This window comes from Orycteropus afer, unplaced genomic scaffold (assembly GCF_000298275.1).
Source record: "Orycteropus afer afer isolate SDZICR_OR568_19922 unplaced genomic scaffold, OryAfe1.0 scaffold00037, whole genome shotgun sequence".
NCBI lineage: Eukaryota > Metazoa > Chordata > Mammalia > Tubulidentata > Orycteropodidae > Orycteropus > Orycteropus afer.
The window spans coordinates 13,169,054-13,185,580 of NW_006921624.1; the positions used below are offsets into that span (position 1 = coordinate 13,169,054).

The window sequence follows — 16,527 nt, forward strand, 5'->3', positions numbered from 1 at the left end:
AAAGCGGGCGGTTCAAACCCACCAGCCACTCCTCAGAAGGAAGATGGGGCAATCTACTTCCGTAGTGATACTGCCTCAGAAACCCAAGGAGGGGTTGCTATGAGTCGGGTCCGACTTGACGACACATAACAACAACAACAAAGCTATGTAAATACTAATCATAAGAAAGCTGGAATGGCTATATTAATATCACAGAAAATAGATTTCAGGACAAGAGTTATAACTCAAAAATAAATAAGGGAACTGTATAATTTAAAAGGGAGCTCTGGTAGCATAGTGGCTAAGACACTTGCCTGCTAACCAGAAAGCGGGCAGTTCAAACCCACCAGCCACTCCTCGGAAGGAAGGTTGGGCAATCTACTTCCATAGTGATACTGCCTCGGAAACCCAAGGAGGGGTCACTATGAGTCGGGGCTCGACGGCACATAACAACAACAACAAATAATTTAAAAAGGGTCAATTCATCAAGACTTAATTATTCTAAGTGTATGCAACTAATAACAGAGCTTCAACATAAATGAATCAAAAACTAATGGAAGGAAAAGGAAACAACAATTATAGTCAGGGATTTCAACACTCCTCTCTCAGTACTTTCTAGAACAAACAGATTAAAATAAATAAATACAGAAAAGGTACAGAACCAATTTAACCTAATTGATACTACACTCAACAATAGAATACACTTTTTATTCCCAAGTAGAAATGGAGTATTTAGCAAGATAGACCACACACTGAGTCATAAAACACCTCAACCAATTCCAAAGACTGGGAAGCAAACAGACTATGTTCTCTGGCCACAATGGAATTAAGTTAGAAATCAGTAACAAGAAGATATATGGATAATCTCCAAATATCTGGAGATAGAATAGATTTCTAATACTTCTCACAAAGAAGATTTCAGCCTGATGGCTTCCATAGGGAATCCAACCAAACATTTACAGAAGAAAAAATAGTACAAATTTTACACCATCTCTTCAGAAAATTAAAGAGGAGACAACGCTTCCCAACTCATTCTATTAGGTTGGTATTACTCTGATGCTCAAATCAGAAAAAGACATAAGAAAAGTTCAGACCAGTATGTTTCAGAAACACAGATGTGAAAATATTGAAAAATTTTATTAGTAATTTGATCCAACAATATATAAAAAGGAGCAAGACTAATAATTAAATTAATTGAAACAATTAATTATTAATTGAAATTAACCTTGAATCATGACAAAGTGAGTTTTATCCCAGGAATGAAGGTGACATTCAAAATCAACTAATGAAATTCACCACATTAACAAATATCTCAACAGACACACAAAAAAGTATGTGACAAAACCCAGTATTAATTCCTGATAAAAACTCTCAACAAATTAGGAATAAAAAAGAACTTCCTCATCCTCACAATGGGCAACTACCAAAAACCTATTACATACTTCCCCCCAAATAACAAGAACAATGTAAGAATGTCTGCTCTTGCCATTCCTATTCAGTTTTGTACTGGAAGTTTCAGCTAGTGCAACAGGCAAGAAAAACAAATAAATATAAACCATCAAGATTGGAAAAGATATAAAACTGTCTATTTGTAGACACCATGATCATCTAAGTAGCAAGTACCAAAAATCTATGAGAACTGGTAATAAATGAGTTTAATAAGGTTGCAGGATATAAGATCAATATTTTTAAAAGAAAAACTGTGTTTCTCTATGCTAAGAAGGAGCTCTGGTGGCACTGTGGTTTACGTACTGCGCTGCTAATTGAAAAGGTTGGCAATTTAAACACAGATGAGAAAGATGAGGCTTCTGCCAAGATTTACAGCCTTGGAAACCCTACGAGGGCAGTTCTACTCTGTCCTATAGGGTCACTACAAGTTGGAATCAACTTGATGGCAGCAGATATATGCTAGGAACAAAGAACTGGGATTTGAAGTTAGAAAAACACCACCACTTACAGCAGCACTGAAAAAAGAAAGAAAGAAATCATAGTGATGAGTCTAACAAAAATATATGTAGCACCTATACACTGAAAAGTATAAAACACTGCTAAGAGAAAGAACATACACATAAACAGGACAGATTCATATTCATACTCATGGGTCAAAGATTTGATATTGTTAATAACATTCCAAATCTCCCCAGATTGATTTACAAATTCAAAACAATCTCCAAAATCCCAGTATACTTTTTCACAGATTTCATATGAAAATGTAAAGGAGCTAGAATAACCAGAACTATTCTGAAAAAACAAAGTTGGAAGACTAACATTACATAATCTCAAGACTCACTACAAAGCAACAGTAAACCAAACAGCACAGCACTAATACAGACAAACAGATCAATGGAGGAGAATATAAAGTCTAGAAATAGACCCATATATATATGAACAACTCATTTTTGACAAAGATGTAAAGTGAATTAAGTGTGGAGAGAACAGTCTTTTCAACAAATGGTGTTAAAATAAGTATATTCTGTATATGCACAAACAAAAACAAACTTCAAGGAATACTCTGCATCATTTGAAAAAAAATTAACCCAAATTGCACCACAGACCTAAATATAATACTTAAAACCATAAAATGTCTAGAAGAAAACATGATCTTTGAGTATCTTGAGTTAGACAAAGATTCCTTAGGTATAACATGAAAAGCATGATCTGTAAGAGAATAAAATGATAAAGTGAACTTCATTATAATTAAAAAGTCAGCTCTTTGAAAAACACTATTAAGAGAATGAAAAGATAACCACAGACTGGGAGAACATACTCACAAAGTATATTCCCTATCCAGAATTTATTTCTTTAAAAACTCTCAAAACTCAGTAAGAAGGTAACAATTTAATTCAACAACAGGCAAAAGATCTGAACACCACAGAACACAAAGAAGTCAAATAAGCACATAAAAAGATGCTCAAAATCATTAGTTATTCGAGAAATGCAAATTCAAATCACAATGAGGTATCAGTCTCTTAGAGACTCTTAGAGTCTCTTAGAGACCCTACAGGATGAGCAGAACTTCCCCACCGGATTTCCAAGGTTGCCAGACCCAAGTCATGATGTTTTTAATTGTCTCTTATGCGTGTGAGAGCTGGACAATGATTAAGGAAGACCAAAGAAGAATTGATGCACTTGACTCATGGTGTTGGCAAAGATCATTAAATATACCATGGACTGCCATAACAATGAACAAAGCTATCTTGGAAGAAGTACAGCCAGACAGTTCTTAGAAGTGAGGATGGTGAGACTTCATGGCATGTACTGTAGACACGTCATCAGGAGGGACCTGGAGAAGGACATCATGCTCGGTAAAGTAGAGGGTCTGAAAAAGACAAAGACTCAACAAGATGGATTGACAAAGTGGCTGCAACATGGCTCACACACAGCAACACCTGTGAGGAGGCGCAGGACCACGCAGTGTTCTGTTCTGTTATATACTGGATCATTTTGAGTTGGAACTGACTCGACAGTGCCTAGCAACACCAACGTTTATAGAAGCAGAACAGCAAATCTTTCTCACGAGAAATCACAAGACACCTATTAAAATGGCTAAAATTTAAAAGATGCTATCAATGTCGGTTAGGAACTGGAATTCTCACACGCTACTGATGGGAATGTTAAATGGCATAACTACTTTGGAAAAGCTTGGCTTTTCTTAACAAGTTATCATACATGTAGCTTATGCCATTCATTCCACTCCTAAGTAAATACCCAATCCAGCCATTACATTCCTAGATATTGACACAAGAGAAAAGAATGTGTTTGTTCATACAAGGACTTATACACAAATGTTCAAAGTAGCCTTATCTGCATTAGTCCCAAACTGGAAACAACCCACATGGCCATTTACACAATAGATGAATACTACTTATCAATTTAGAAAATGAACTGCTGATATATACAAACATGGATGAATCTCAGAATAATTATTTTGAGTAAAAGAAAAATAATAAAAAGAATTCATTACATCATATTTCATATACGTAAAACTCTGGAAAAAGCAAACTAATCTACAGTAATAGTAAGTAGATCAGTATTTTTGTCCAGGGATAAGGAAGTGAGGAACAAGGTATTACAAAGGGTCTGAGGAAATCTTTGGAGGTGAAGGATATATGTTCATTATCTCAATTGTGGTAATGGTTTCAACAAATGTATGCACATGTCAAAATTTATCAAACATATACCTTAAATATGGGCAATTCATTGTATATCAATATACCTCAATAAACCAAAACAAAAACCAAACTCACTGCCGTTGAGTCGGATCTGACTCATAGAGACCCTTCACTGGGTTAGTAGTCAAAATGCCTTAGGCACTATGCCACCAGAGCTCCTCAATAAAGGTGCTTTAAAAAAAAAAAAAAAAAAGTCATCAGCAGTATTTATATTTTTTATTATAATCATCATTAACAAACTACTGATTTGACAATGGAGCACTCTGCTAATCCTAGCGGTGTCATTTCCTGCCCTTGAGGGATCAATCTTGGGAGTGACATTAAAAGCCATGCAAAACTCTGGAGAATTTTAGATAGGAGTGAGCAGAAAACATGTTCTTAAAAACAAATTAACTCTACAAACTACCCTGGGTCTCCAAGAAATTTAGATATTGGTTTAGGAAACAAGAAACTTCAAAAAAGGAAGATTTTCTTCTAGTAAAGAAGAAATAACCCAACATAGTAACTTTCATCAGCTCTGTTCAAGGTCTGACTCCGACTTTCTTTTTCCTTATATATTTTAAATAGTATCAGCATGCTGACAAGGAAAAAAAAAATCAATCCACATAATTTACCACACTAATAGAATAAAAGACAAAAATCATAGATCACTCAATAGTTTTAGAAAGAACACATAATACCAATTTTGGATAAATTTTTTAGTTGACTTATGATAAAACCTTTCAGTTACTTTCCTTAAGGTAACTTCCTTAACACAATAAAAAACACCTGTAAAAATCTACTTTGACTAACACAGTAATTATGAACATAAAACTGAATGATGAAAAACTGAACCCTAAAACAGGGAACAAGGTAGGGATATCCATTCATTTCTTTCATTCAACATTGTACTGGAGGATCCTAACCGATACAGTGATGAAGAAAAAGAAAAAAAGAGCACATATTGGAAAGAAAAAAGTGAAACTTTTTATTAAATGGTATCATCATACACAAAGAAAATACTAAAACATCTATCCAAAAAAAAAAAAGGATTTCAGTAAGTGAATTTAGCAAAATTGCAGGATACAAATTCAATATACAGAAATCAGTTGGGTTTATGTATAATAACCAATTAGAACATAAAATACAAAATCACAATAATGACAAAAACATAAAAATGCTTAGAGATAATTTACTGAAATATGACTAAGACTTCTGAAAATGATATTGCACAGAGAAATTTAAAAATATCTAAATACATGGAGAGATATACCATGTTCATAGATTGTAAGATTCAGTGTCAGTAAGATATTCATTGTCTTCAAATTGGTCTATAGATTCAATGTAATCCCAAAGAAAATCCCAGTTGGATTTTTTTGGGTAGTAACTGGCAAGATGACTTTAACATTTATATGGAAAAGCAAAGCACCTAAAATACTCAAATCATCTTGAAAAAGAAGAACAAAATGAGAAAACTGACAGTACCTGATGTAAGACTTATAGAGCTGTAATTATCAAGACTAGCATAAAGACAGACAAACAGATTAATGGAACAGAAATAAGCTCACATTTAATTATACATTCAGTGAATTTTCAACAGCGGTTCCAATGGGGAAAAGATAATCTTTTCAACAAACGGTGCTGGAACACCTGATACCTGTATGGAATAAAATGAGCCTCAACTCCTATCTTACATTATTCACAAAAATCTACTCGAAGTCCATCACTGATCTAAATGTAAAAGCTGAAATTATGAAACTCCTAAAGGAAACTATCTTTACCACCTTGAGGTAGGCAAGGGTTTCCTGGGCATGACCCAGGAATCACTACATAGTCATAAAAAAAAAAAAAAAAAAAAGATAAATTGGACTTAATTAAAATGAAAAACTTCTCATCAAAATATACTGTATAAAAATCAAAAGGCATGCCAAAGACCAGGAGAAAACATCCATAACGCATATATGTGACAAAATATCTGCATTCAGAATATATAAAGAACTCCTACAACTTAACAAAAAACAAACATCACCACTAAAAAATGGGCAAAAGACTTTATAGACAATTTCCAAAGTAAAATACACAAGTGGCCAATAAACAAATGAAAAGATGCTCATCATTTGTCTTCAGGAAAATACATATTAACATCACGATATAAGAGCAGTGTATTATCCTTTAGAACAGCCAGAATTAAAAGCCTAACACCACCAAATGTTGGCAAGGATATGAAGCAGGAAGAACTCCCATACATTGCTGGAGGGAGTATAAAATGCTCCCGCCATTTTGAAAAATGTTTGTCAGTTTCTTAAAAAGTTAAACACACTCTCCTCTATGATCCAGCAATTCCACTCCTTGGTGTTTATCCAAGAGAAAGAACACCATATGTCTACAATAAATCTCACACAAGCATTTTCATAGCAGCTTTATTCATAATAGCCTGAAAACTGCAAATAACCCAAATGAACGTACACAGGCAAACGGCTAAACAAACTGTGGTACTATCATTCAATGGAATGCTACCCAGTAGTAAAAAAGAATGAGCAATGAGCAAACTGACACATACAAAATATATGAATCTTCAAAACATTTTGCTTAGTGAAACAAGCCAGACTCCATGCGTGAGAATTTCTTCCACACCAGCCTGGACTGAGTACTCCTTCCAGATATGCTTGCCAGCCCTGAACACTACCTGATGAAGCCATCAAGTCCATCCCGTCTCCACACAGAACCCACAGACATAAAAAACTCTGGACTCAGAGCCACTGGAGGGGCGATTTTGGGGGGTCAGTCTTAGAGAATCAATCTTCTGTTGGATTGAATCAATCTCTCATGCTGTGTTTTAAACATATGTGATCTTAGAGTCCCCAAACCTCAAAGAAGAGTAGACAGAGAAGAGATTCATTCAACAAACAGGAGCATAAAGACAAAAAACAAGAGTCCACGGCAGAGAGAAAAAGAAAGTAAAGTACAGGAAGAGAAGGAGACAGGCCTGAGAGAGAAGCATCTGGTTTTAAGGAAGAAGTCAGGGTGTAAGTGATGTTCCCTTTCTCAACATATACAAAATATGACGTGCAGAACTGCATCATGGTGGAGCCAGCCTCGCAGGGTTCAAAGCCAGGTGCTCCATGACCTTACTCAACTGCCCCAGGAAGTCACTTGGGGGAAGAGTAGAAGCAGCCCTGAAGATATTCTCTGAAAGGCTGAAACCAAGGTCATAGGCCGGCCTTGTAACTAATGCCCAACTGTAAGTGCATTCTGGGTAGCACTCCCTTCTGGGCACCAGGCAGGAGGGCACTTCACTACCGGATCCCCCGAGAGCTCTTGGCCATGGAGCTCAAGCCCAGGCACAGCCCTTATGCCTTGGCACCAGGCCCAGATGCTGTGGAGTGGAGAGAATGCCAGCTAGATGGAAGCTTTGTCGCCTGTCCCCTACAGAGGACATGGCTATGTAGGGGGTACTGGGTGACCCAGGCATGTGTGACCTGGGTGGTGTGGTAGGTTCCTGGGGATAGCTTCCTCTAGTTGCCTTTATAGGTAGGAATTCAGGAACCACACGATCTGGAGACAGGAGCAGAGCCACTGAGGGACTTGAACAAGTGATCCTACTCTCCTAACCCAAAACCCACACAGGCCCAGGCCTCTGAGTCTAAAGCCTCAATCTCACGGAGAGAAAACTGTAACTCACTGTAATTCTCCTGGCTCCCAGCTATACTGGCTACTGCAGTAAGGTGGTCCCAGGTCAGACCTAGAGACCTACAGACTGACCCAGAACCAGTTCACCTTTGTTTTTACCAACCCCTGGCACAAAACTCCAGAGCCCAGGACAAAGACTCCCCAAACTGCACCCCCCCTCCACCCAGAGCAGGTACTCACTGATGGGGGCGTGTAAGGCCACGTGCTCCTGGTAGGGCGTGTAGTACTTATACTGCTTCCCACAGAATTCACAGGTGTAATTGCCAGTTTCTGTCCAAGAAGGAAGATGGTATGGAAATGCGCATCCGGGCCCCTCTCAGCAGCAGCAGCTTTGCTCCCCACTCCCCGTCCACACCCTCCCCATTCTGGGACCACCAACTAGAATCAGGAGCCATGGCTCTGGAGTCAAAGTGCCTCGGTTCAAATCCTAGCTCAACCATTTCGAGCCGTGTGACCTTGGGCAAGTCTCTTAACCGCCCTGTGCCTCAGTTTCCCTAACTGTAAAATGGGGAGCATCACAGGCCCCCCTACAGGACTGCTGTGAGGATTAAGTATATCTGTCAAGTGCTTAGAACAGTGCCTGGCACACACTGTTCGCCTTCCTCGCTCCAGCCCCAGCCCCAGTGCTCAGGAAATTTGTGGTGGCCTGAGAGGACCCCCAGTGTCAGTCTCTCTATCACCCCCTCTGGATCTCTGCCCTCTGCAATGGCCAAACATGCGTCCCCCCAAGTCTCCAAGACCTGCCCTGCCCAACCTCCTCCCGCCAAGCATAAGGGGTCACTTCCTTCTCTCAGGTCCCACCAGACTTTATCTTTACCTCTCTTTTGGCACTGCCTAACTTCTTTCTTCTTAAAAATTTCTGATGTAATATTGTTCACTGGAGGAAAATTATAAAATACTGATAAATACCAAAAAATTTTAAATTTCAATCACCTGTCATCCCCAAACAAAGGAGCATCTACCCCCTCGGGGTAGAGGATGTATCTGGCAGTTGGTCCCAGGCCCCACCCACTCCTGCGTCATCTGGGGCCTGCTGCTCCCAGTGCTAGCATCTATCTGGCCCTGTGGCCCTTGTATTAGTCAGTCCTGTCTGTATCCTCTCTGTAGGATGGTGTACTCAATCAACAACACTTTGTGAACATCTGGTCCAATCAATAAATAGCGATCTCTACTGGCAGATACTGGAGGCATGGTTCCCAATGGACTTTGGAATTTGCTAACCCAGTCCCTTGTAACTAAAGGACATTTCCATTCTCTGCAAATTGTTTTGTTAAAAAATAAAAAAGAAAGAAAGAAAGAAATTCTGTGATCCACATCCTTGTAGAAATCTTTGCACATCAGCCTCATTATTTCCTCAGGATAAATTCCAGAACTGGGAAAAAGACAAGAATTTTTCAGCCTTGTGATAGTCAGAGCACCAACTACCTTTAAAAAATGTTGGGCCAATTTTCATCCCGACAAGAAAGGTGTGAAAACAACAATTTTTGCACACTGTGTCACCAGCATTAAGTATTATTGTCATTTTAAGTTTTTCCTGTCTGATGGGAGAGAAGGCTGAGACTGTATTACACTGCTGCCATAGTTTCCCATTTCTTCAGATTTCTGGTGAAATCGAATACTTTGTACATTTAATTGACTATTAGTTTTTCTTTTGTGACTTTCATATTTGTTGTATGTCAATGTTTCTCTAGGTAAATTTATCTTCTGAAAAATCTCTAAGAACTCTTTGTAGATCAAGGGTATCAATACTTTGTTATATATGTTACAAGTTTGTTTTTTTTTTTCTTAATCGATTTCTTACTCTGTTTATGGTTCTCCCTAAAGCATTGGCCTGCTAACCAAAAGGTTGGCAGTTCGAACCACCAGGTGTCCCACAGGAGAAAGATGAGGAAACCTACTTCCAAAACGACTGACAGCCTTGTAAACCCTCGTGACAGTTCTACTCATCCTTATTATAAGGGGCACTATGAGTTGGAATTGACCGGGTGACAGTGGGTTTTTTTTTTTTTCTTTCCGACCTCCAATACAGAAGTTTTAAAATGTTTCATAGTTAAGTGATTTTGTAACTGACCCACGAACTGGAAAAGATGCAGTATTTGCTGTTTGTATGTTTCAAAGCTGTTAAATCAACTGTATTAATTATATTATTTCGATCCTATATATCCTTGTTTGTCTACTTATTATGTCAAAGACTAAAACTATACTGTAACAACCCTCCCATTATCATATGGCTCCCACTGGACCCACTGTATTTGTAAATTCATTCTTCTATTTAGATGATGTTGCTTGATGCACAAAAGGTTCATGGGATCAAGATCTTCCTTGTGAGCTATACTCATGATTAACATTAAACAGTGGTTCTCAAAGGTTGGTCGTTCCTGGACCAGCAGCATCAGCATTACCTGGGAAACTGGGAGAAATGCAAATTCTTGGAACTTACTTATGGAAACAGAAATTGCAGAGGTAGGGGCTAGCAATCTGTGCTGTAACAAGCCCTCCAGGAGATTCTGATGCAGTGGAACATTTAAGAACCATTGCTCTGGCATTTAATGATATTGTTGTTTTAAGTTTGTCGAGCATTAATGCTATCCATTTCTTGATAATCTGTCTCTGCAGACATTACTTTCTGTTTGTTTGCATGTGCCTAAATACACTTCCCTCAACTCTCTTGTGCTTTCATTTATTAAACAGGCATGGTGCTAACTGCCAGGACCAGTCATGGTCCTTGTGCTCATAAGGTTTACATCCTGAGCAGACAGAAAAACAACATTCTCACACAAATTTAAAACTACAACCAGGAAAAGTGCTCTGCAGGACACATATAGTGATAGATGACCTTTAATGGAGAATTTAATCTCTGAGTTCCCTAAAAACAGAAGCTTAAGCTCAGAGGCAAAGGTCAGAATTGAATTAGGTATGTCTCTAGTAAACCATTAATTACTGGACTTTTTTATATTAACCTGAGAATCCTTGTCTTCTAAGAAAGGAGATTATCCCACTTACTTTTATTGCTGTAACTGATTTTTTTTTTTTCATACCGCATTCTTTCTGGTTCCCTTATTTTTCAGTGGATAGATGAATTGCCCTCTTTGCTTTATTATTATTCTCCAATATTATATTATTTTTCATTATTTTCCAATAGTCTCCATTGTTTTAGGCGGTCTATAAAATACATTCCTGTAATTGGTATAGGCAAGAGAGAAATGATATTTTTAAGCCTATCTCCATTGAGAAAGGTAGTTTAACGCAGTTCTTCTCAAACTTTAGCCTATGTAAGAATCACCTAGAGAGACGGGTACAACACAGATCGCTGGGCCCCACAACAGAGATTCTAACTCCACAGTCTAGGGTGGGGCCTAAGAATTTACATCTCTAACAAGCTTCCAGGGAAGGCTGGTGCTGGTCTGGGAACCACATTGTAAGTAGAAATGGCTTAATCTACTTTATCCTCATTCATTCCTTCCTTATTTTTTAAAAACTTATTTTTAACCTTTTAGATAATCTTCTGTCTTTCCATTCAATTTGGTAGTCAGATTTGCAATATTCTAATCTTATATCATTTTTCTGGTTTCAGTATTCACAAGTTGTCTTACACCATGAATTCCTCATAACTGGGCTCTTAAATATATTTGCCTTATCACTCATTGGTGTACAGCCTTCAAAGAATTTTTTGAAGATAGATAAGTGTATGGGTGAAACTGCATGTTTTTAAGCCCTCACTTTTTTCTCTACACATAAATCATAGTTTTATCTAGAGAAAAATATTCTTAGATTATAACCTTTCCCCTTCAAAACATTCCACTGTCTTCTGGCAGTTAGTGTTGCAGAGAAGTCTGAGGCAAGTTCACCTTGGAGACATTTGTAGGTAGCTTTGTTTTTATGCCTAGATGCCTGTATAGTTTGTAGTTCAAAAAAGTTCTACGATCCATATAGGTATGAGTTCTTTATAGTGAACTCAACCTGATACATGATGAGGCCTTTAAAGCTACACATTCAGAGCTTCCTTTAGCTGAGCAAAGTTTTCTTCTACTACATCTTTGGAATATGGCTTCTGTTCCACTGGTACTACAACATCAAGTATTTGAAATCGGTTCTCTCTTCTGCGTATTTTATCATTCTGTCTTCCTGCCAGTACCTAAATCTGTTTGTCTTTCACACCACTAACTCAATTTTTGCAGATAAGCCTGTTCTTTACTATCCATGACATAGATACTAACTTTATTCTTGTATTTTCAGCTTCCCTGCAATCCTTCCTCATCTCCCCCCACCTCATTTGCTTTTTCGGCTTATCCTGCCACTAGCTGACTGCACAACTTCAGGCTCCTTTTTCACAGAGGTCTTGTTTTCTTACACTCAGTCGAGGTTGTCAAATAGAATTTTCTTCCAGATTTTACAATAGATCTTCAGATGTATGCTCTTCCTGTGAGCTTCTTAAATTCTTTATTGTTATGTAGAATTTTGCTCATTCCATGTTTTGTTTTTATTTTTTCAAGTTACTCATCTTACTCAGGCATGAAAGCAAGTCACCAACGAATGAGTCCAGACTTACTGTTTCAATAAACAACCTGAATGAATTGTACTTGATTCCACCCTCTGCCCATCTTCATGGCAGAATTCTTAGATCTGTAGTTGAAGAGCAGGTTGAAACCCACAACCCTTTAACTCAACTCCCTCCTTCTAGGAGGATCCCACCTAGGGAAACTCTGCTCTACTATAGCTCCTACTGCCTCATACCGCAGTAGCCAATTCTCTCTTCTCTCGTGTGCTCAGCTGATAATGGATGTGGGAAGCGCATCTCCCAGAACGTTTGCTGCCAGGAATTTCCTCACTCTCCTGACCATAACCAGCTGCTGTCAAGTTGCCTCCAATCTACAGCAACCCACGTGTGTCAGAGTAGAACTGTGCTCCACAAAGTTTTCACCTGCTGAGTTTTCAGAAGTAGACTAATAGGGCTTTCTTCCAAGGCACTCCTAGGTGGACACAAACCTCCAACCTTCTGGTTAGCAGCCAGTTGTGTTAACTGTACCACCCAGGGACTTCCCCTCAACCCAGAGGTTTACTTAAGGCAGTTAGTCCCTTCAGAACGCGCTATTCTTCTCCTGGCTCCTCCTTCTTCTGTAACCATACAGTTGCTTTCAGGGTTCTGGGGCACTAAGCTGCAGCATTCTTCTCTCTCAAGGCAGCCCTTGAGTGCTAACAAGGAGCCTCATATGGTGCTCTGACAATCCCAGTTCCATAAAGTCAAACTGGGAGCATGCTGGGAGCCAAATCCAATGCAGTTTTGGCACTGCAATCCCATACAGTTTGTGAAAACTCCTCCCAGGTCCCAGCACTATATAGAGCTAGTTTCTTCTTGTTCAGCATCTTCCTGGGTAATTAACGTTGTTGTTCTTAGGCATCATCAAGTTGATTCTGAATCACAATGACCCCATGTGACACAGAAGAACTGCCCCATAGGTTTTTTTAGGCTGTAATCTTAATAGGACCAGATTACCAGGTCTTTTCTTCTGTACAGCCACTAGGTGGGTTTGAACTACTAACCTTTTGATGAGAAGTCGAGTACTTAACTGTTGAGGCCCAAGGGCTTCTTGGGAAATTGATAGGTACACTATTTAATGCTTTCCATGTAGGTGTCAAAAGAGCTCTGGTGGCATAGTGCCTAAGCCATTTGACTGCTAACCTGAAGGTTGGTGGTTCAAACCCACCAGCCACTCTGTGGAAGGAAGACTGGGCAATCTACTTCCTTAAAGATTTACCACCTTGGAAACCCAGAGGGGGTCGCTATAAGTTGGAATCAACTCGATGGCAGCAAGTTTGATTTGTTCTTGGTTTATGTAGGTGTCAAAAAAAAAAAAAAAAAGAAACCAAGACATACTCACTGCCGTCAGGTCGATTTTGACTCATAGTGACCCCTCTTTGGGTTTCCCAGGTGGTATGTAGGTGTCAAGGACCATGTTAATTCCTTTACAAATATCATCTCACCTATCCCTCCCACACAATCCTGAGAGGTGAGCCTATTGTCACCACCCCTAATTTTGAGCTAAGGAAATGGTAAATTACAAAAATTCAAAGACTTGCAGCTATAAAGTATAGAGCTGGGATTCACACTTGAGCTGGTTCTAAAGCTTTGGCTCTAGACTCTTTCTCAGTACTCTCTAAGTCCTGTGCTAGACACTTTAAATGCAAAACTAGACTGGATTTGGGTTCCAACACGCTTCCAGCTTTACTTTATGCAGCTGAGGCTGCCAGAATGCTAAGAGATTGTTCCTTGTTTCTTTCTAAATCCTAACAGTTTTCCCTCCTTGCTATGTGAATTACCCAAGGCAGAGCCACGTGTGTCTTGTTCAGTGCTGTGTCCCTACAACACTGATGCACGTCTGCTGAACACCAGAAAGCCATGCATGTGGCTTTCGCCTACAGGGGCTTATTGGGACAAGGACTGAGTGTTTACATGTGGCTCCTCTGGATGGCTTCCATCCTTGATAAATTCTTTCAGATGACAATGACAACAATGATTTTCTGAGCACCTCTTATGTACCAGGCACTGCACTAGTCAATGATTTACACCCATGGTCTCATTTAATTCCCCAACAAACCTGCAGGGAAATGTCTTCCTCACTCCAGTGAGAAGCCTGAGGCTCAGAGCGGCTAACGGACAGCGAGGGCACCAAGCAAGGAAGTAGTCGAGCCAGAACACAGTCCCAGGCCTGCCTGCCCTCACTGCCCTGGCCTTGACCCTGTGCACTAAAGTCCTAAGACTCACAGGCTCAACTGACAAGTGGACAAAGTGAGATACAAGGAGGCCAATCACTCACTAACCTGCACTATTGCTGCAGGATGAGTGACACCTGCCCCTTCCAGTGGCGAGACTCAGTCCTGCCTCCCTCAGCCAGTCCCTCCCATGCCCCACCCCCTTGTCCCAGAGAAAAGCCCGCATACTTGGCCCAATTTTCTGGAATGGTTCTGGGGGTTCATCCTTCACCTCGTCAGTGGCCACAACACCTTGGTCGAAGGGGTCTGCGGGAGAACACACGGGCCTTAACATCCTGGCAACTCAGGTCTTGGGAGCCCCACCAGGGACAGGAGAAGTGGGCACCCACCAAGGACTTACCTGCTCGATTCTCGGGGGCCCCTTCCACACTAAACACTGAGCCCAGGCAGGAGGTGGCAGCCACAGAAGGAAAGAAACAAACAGGAATCCTGTTAGTCCCTGCCCACAGCTGCCTCTGCCCAGGCCTCCCATCCTCTACCCCGGTGAGCTTGCCTCTGGGGACCAAGAGGTGAGCCCTGGCCAGCACGGAAGCCCCAGGAAGGCATGTCCCAGCGAGGATGATGTCTGTGCCTCAACCCCTCCACTTTCTTATAGCCCAGCCCCCTCCTGACCCTGCTTCTGGATGGCCAATACCCACTCACGGAGGCTAGAGCACTAGAAAAGAGGAAGTGATGTGCAGGAGAGAAAAAGAGGAGATGAGGTAGGGTGACCAGTGGGATCAGGAGATGGGGTACATTGTTACACCTTAGGAGGAGCAGAGGGTCTGAGGCTGAAGAGGGAACTCCCAAGTACCTCCCAGGTCTCAGATCCTATTTCTAAGAACCTTAAGATTCTAACAACGTATTTCCTAAATTTATGGCTATAATTTTTAACTCTACAATCTAAGGCTCTAAATGCCATCATTCATTGTAAAAAATTGGTTTAATTTTACCAGAGCACATGAATACTCAATACGGAACTGGTAAATGACTCAATATGGCATTGCTGATGTTCGACCAGTTTTGACCTACAAAAATGACAATTTCACTTGGGTTAACCTAAATAGCAGTGGCTACAGAGTATGCTGACAATGACCTCTCCACCCACCCAGAAGTAACTAATGCCAACGGGGTGTCTTTCCAAGCTTTCATCTGCGTTCTTAGCATCTACGGCCTGAGGTTCTAATTCTGAGATATAGATTTTCTATAGATTTTCTACGACTCCAAGACTAAACACCCGCATGCTGCAGAGGCAATGTCTCACTAGGGCCGGGGTCGGTCACTCTCTTTGCGTTCTGGCTGGTGCCTGGCCTTTTTCTGGGCAGGAGGAGGGAGGGGAGGGCTGGGACGGGGTGGGCTCGGTGAGCACCACCAGGAAGGCAACTCTGAGTGCAGCGAGCCTGAGAAGTGAGGGGCCTGACTCACCATCCACTGCATGCAGGTCTCGGTGCTCTTGGAAACAGCTGTAGTATTTATACTTCTTCCCGCAGATGTCACAAGTGTACCTGAAATTGTCTGTGAGGAGTGGAAAGACACACATGGTTATCAGGGCTCTAATCGCTGCAGGAAGGGTCTTTTTTTGCCAACTCATGTGCCCCAGGAACCAAAGAAGGGACTGACTGAGAATGGCCCCAGATGGACAGCCCCAAGAAGAACTGGTTCACAAGCCAGTGTGCCCCCTGGCACTCAATGTCCAACCCTCTTGGATGAAAGCTATGGCCCAGCTCACTCCCCTGAATGCCCAGTTCTCTACATGTGGCCAGGCCTAGGAGACTGAGAGGTCCGGCCTCAGTGCTGGCTCCTACCTCCCACTCCATGTACTGCTCCCTGTGTACACAAGGTGTAGGACAGGTATAGGGACATCCAAACCATACAAGGACACCAGGCAGCCTTGAAGTGACTCCTAAACAAACCCTCAAATCCAGCCTGCATGAGCCAAATTCCTAAAGGCCTTGTT

At 40.7% G+C, this 16,527-nt stretch overlaps 1 protein-coding gene across 1 annotated transcript in view; it reads right to left on the minus strand.

Annotated features, from left to right (window-relative positions):
• Window positions 1-16,527, minus strand: part of ZNF618 (zinc finger protein 618) — a 64,421-nt gene that overhangs the window by 25,538 nt on the left and 22,356 nt on the right. Inside the window, exons 4-8 of the mRNA XM_042780391.1 lie at window positions 15,996-16,085; window positions 14,932-14,967; window positions 14,760-14,837; window positions 8,638-8,697; window positions 8,001-8,090 (exon numbers count right to left, since the gene is read on the minus strand). Of these exons, the coding sequence (XP_042636325.1) occupies window positions 8,001-8,090; window positions 8,638-8,697; window positions 14,760-14,837; window positions 14,932-14,967; window positions 15,996-16,085 (354 nt within the window). The remainder of the gene's footprint in view (window positions 1-8,000; window positions 8,091-8,637; window positions 8,698-14,759; window positions 14,838-14,931; window positions 14,968-15,995; window positions 16,086-16,527) is intronic.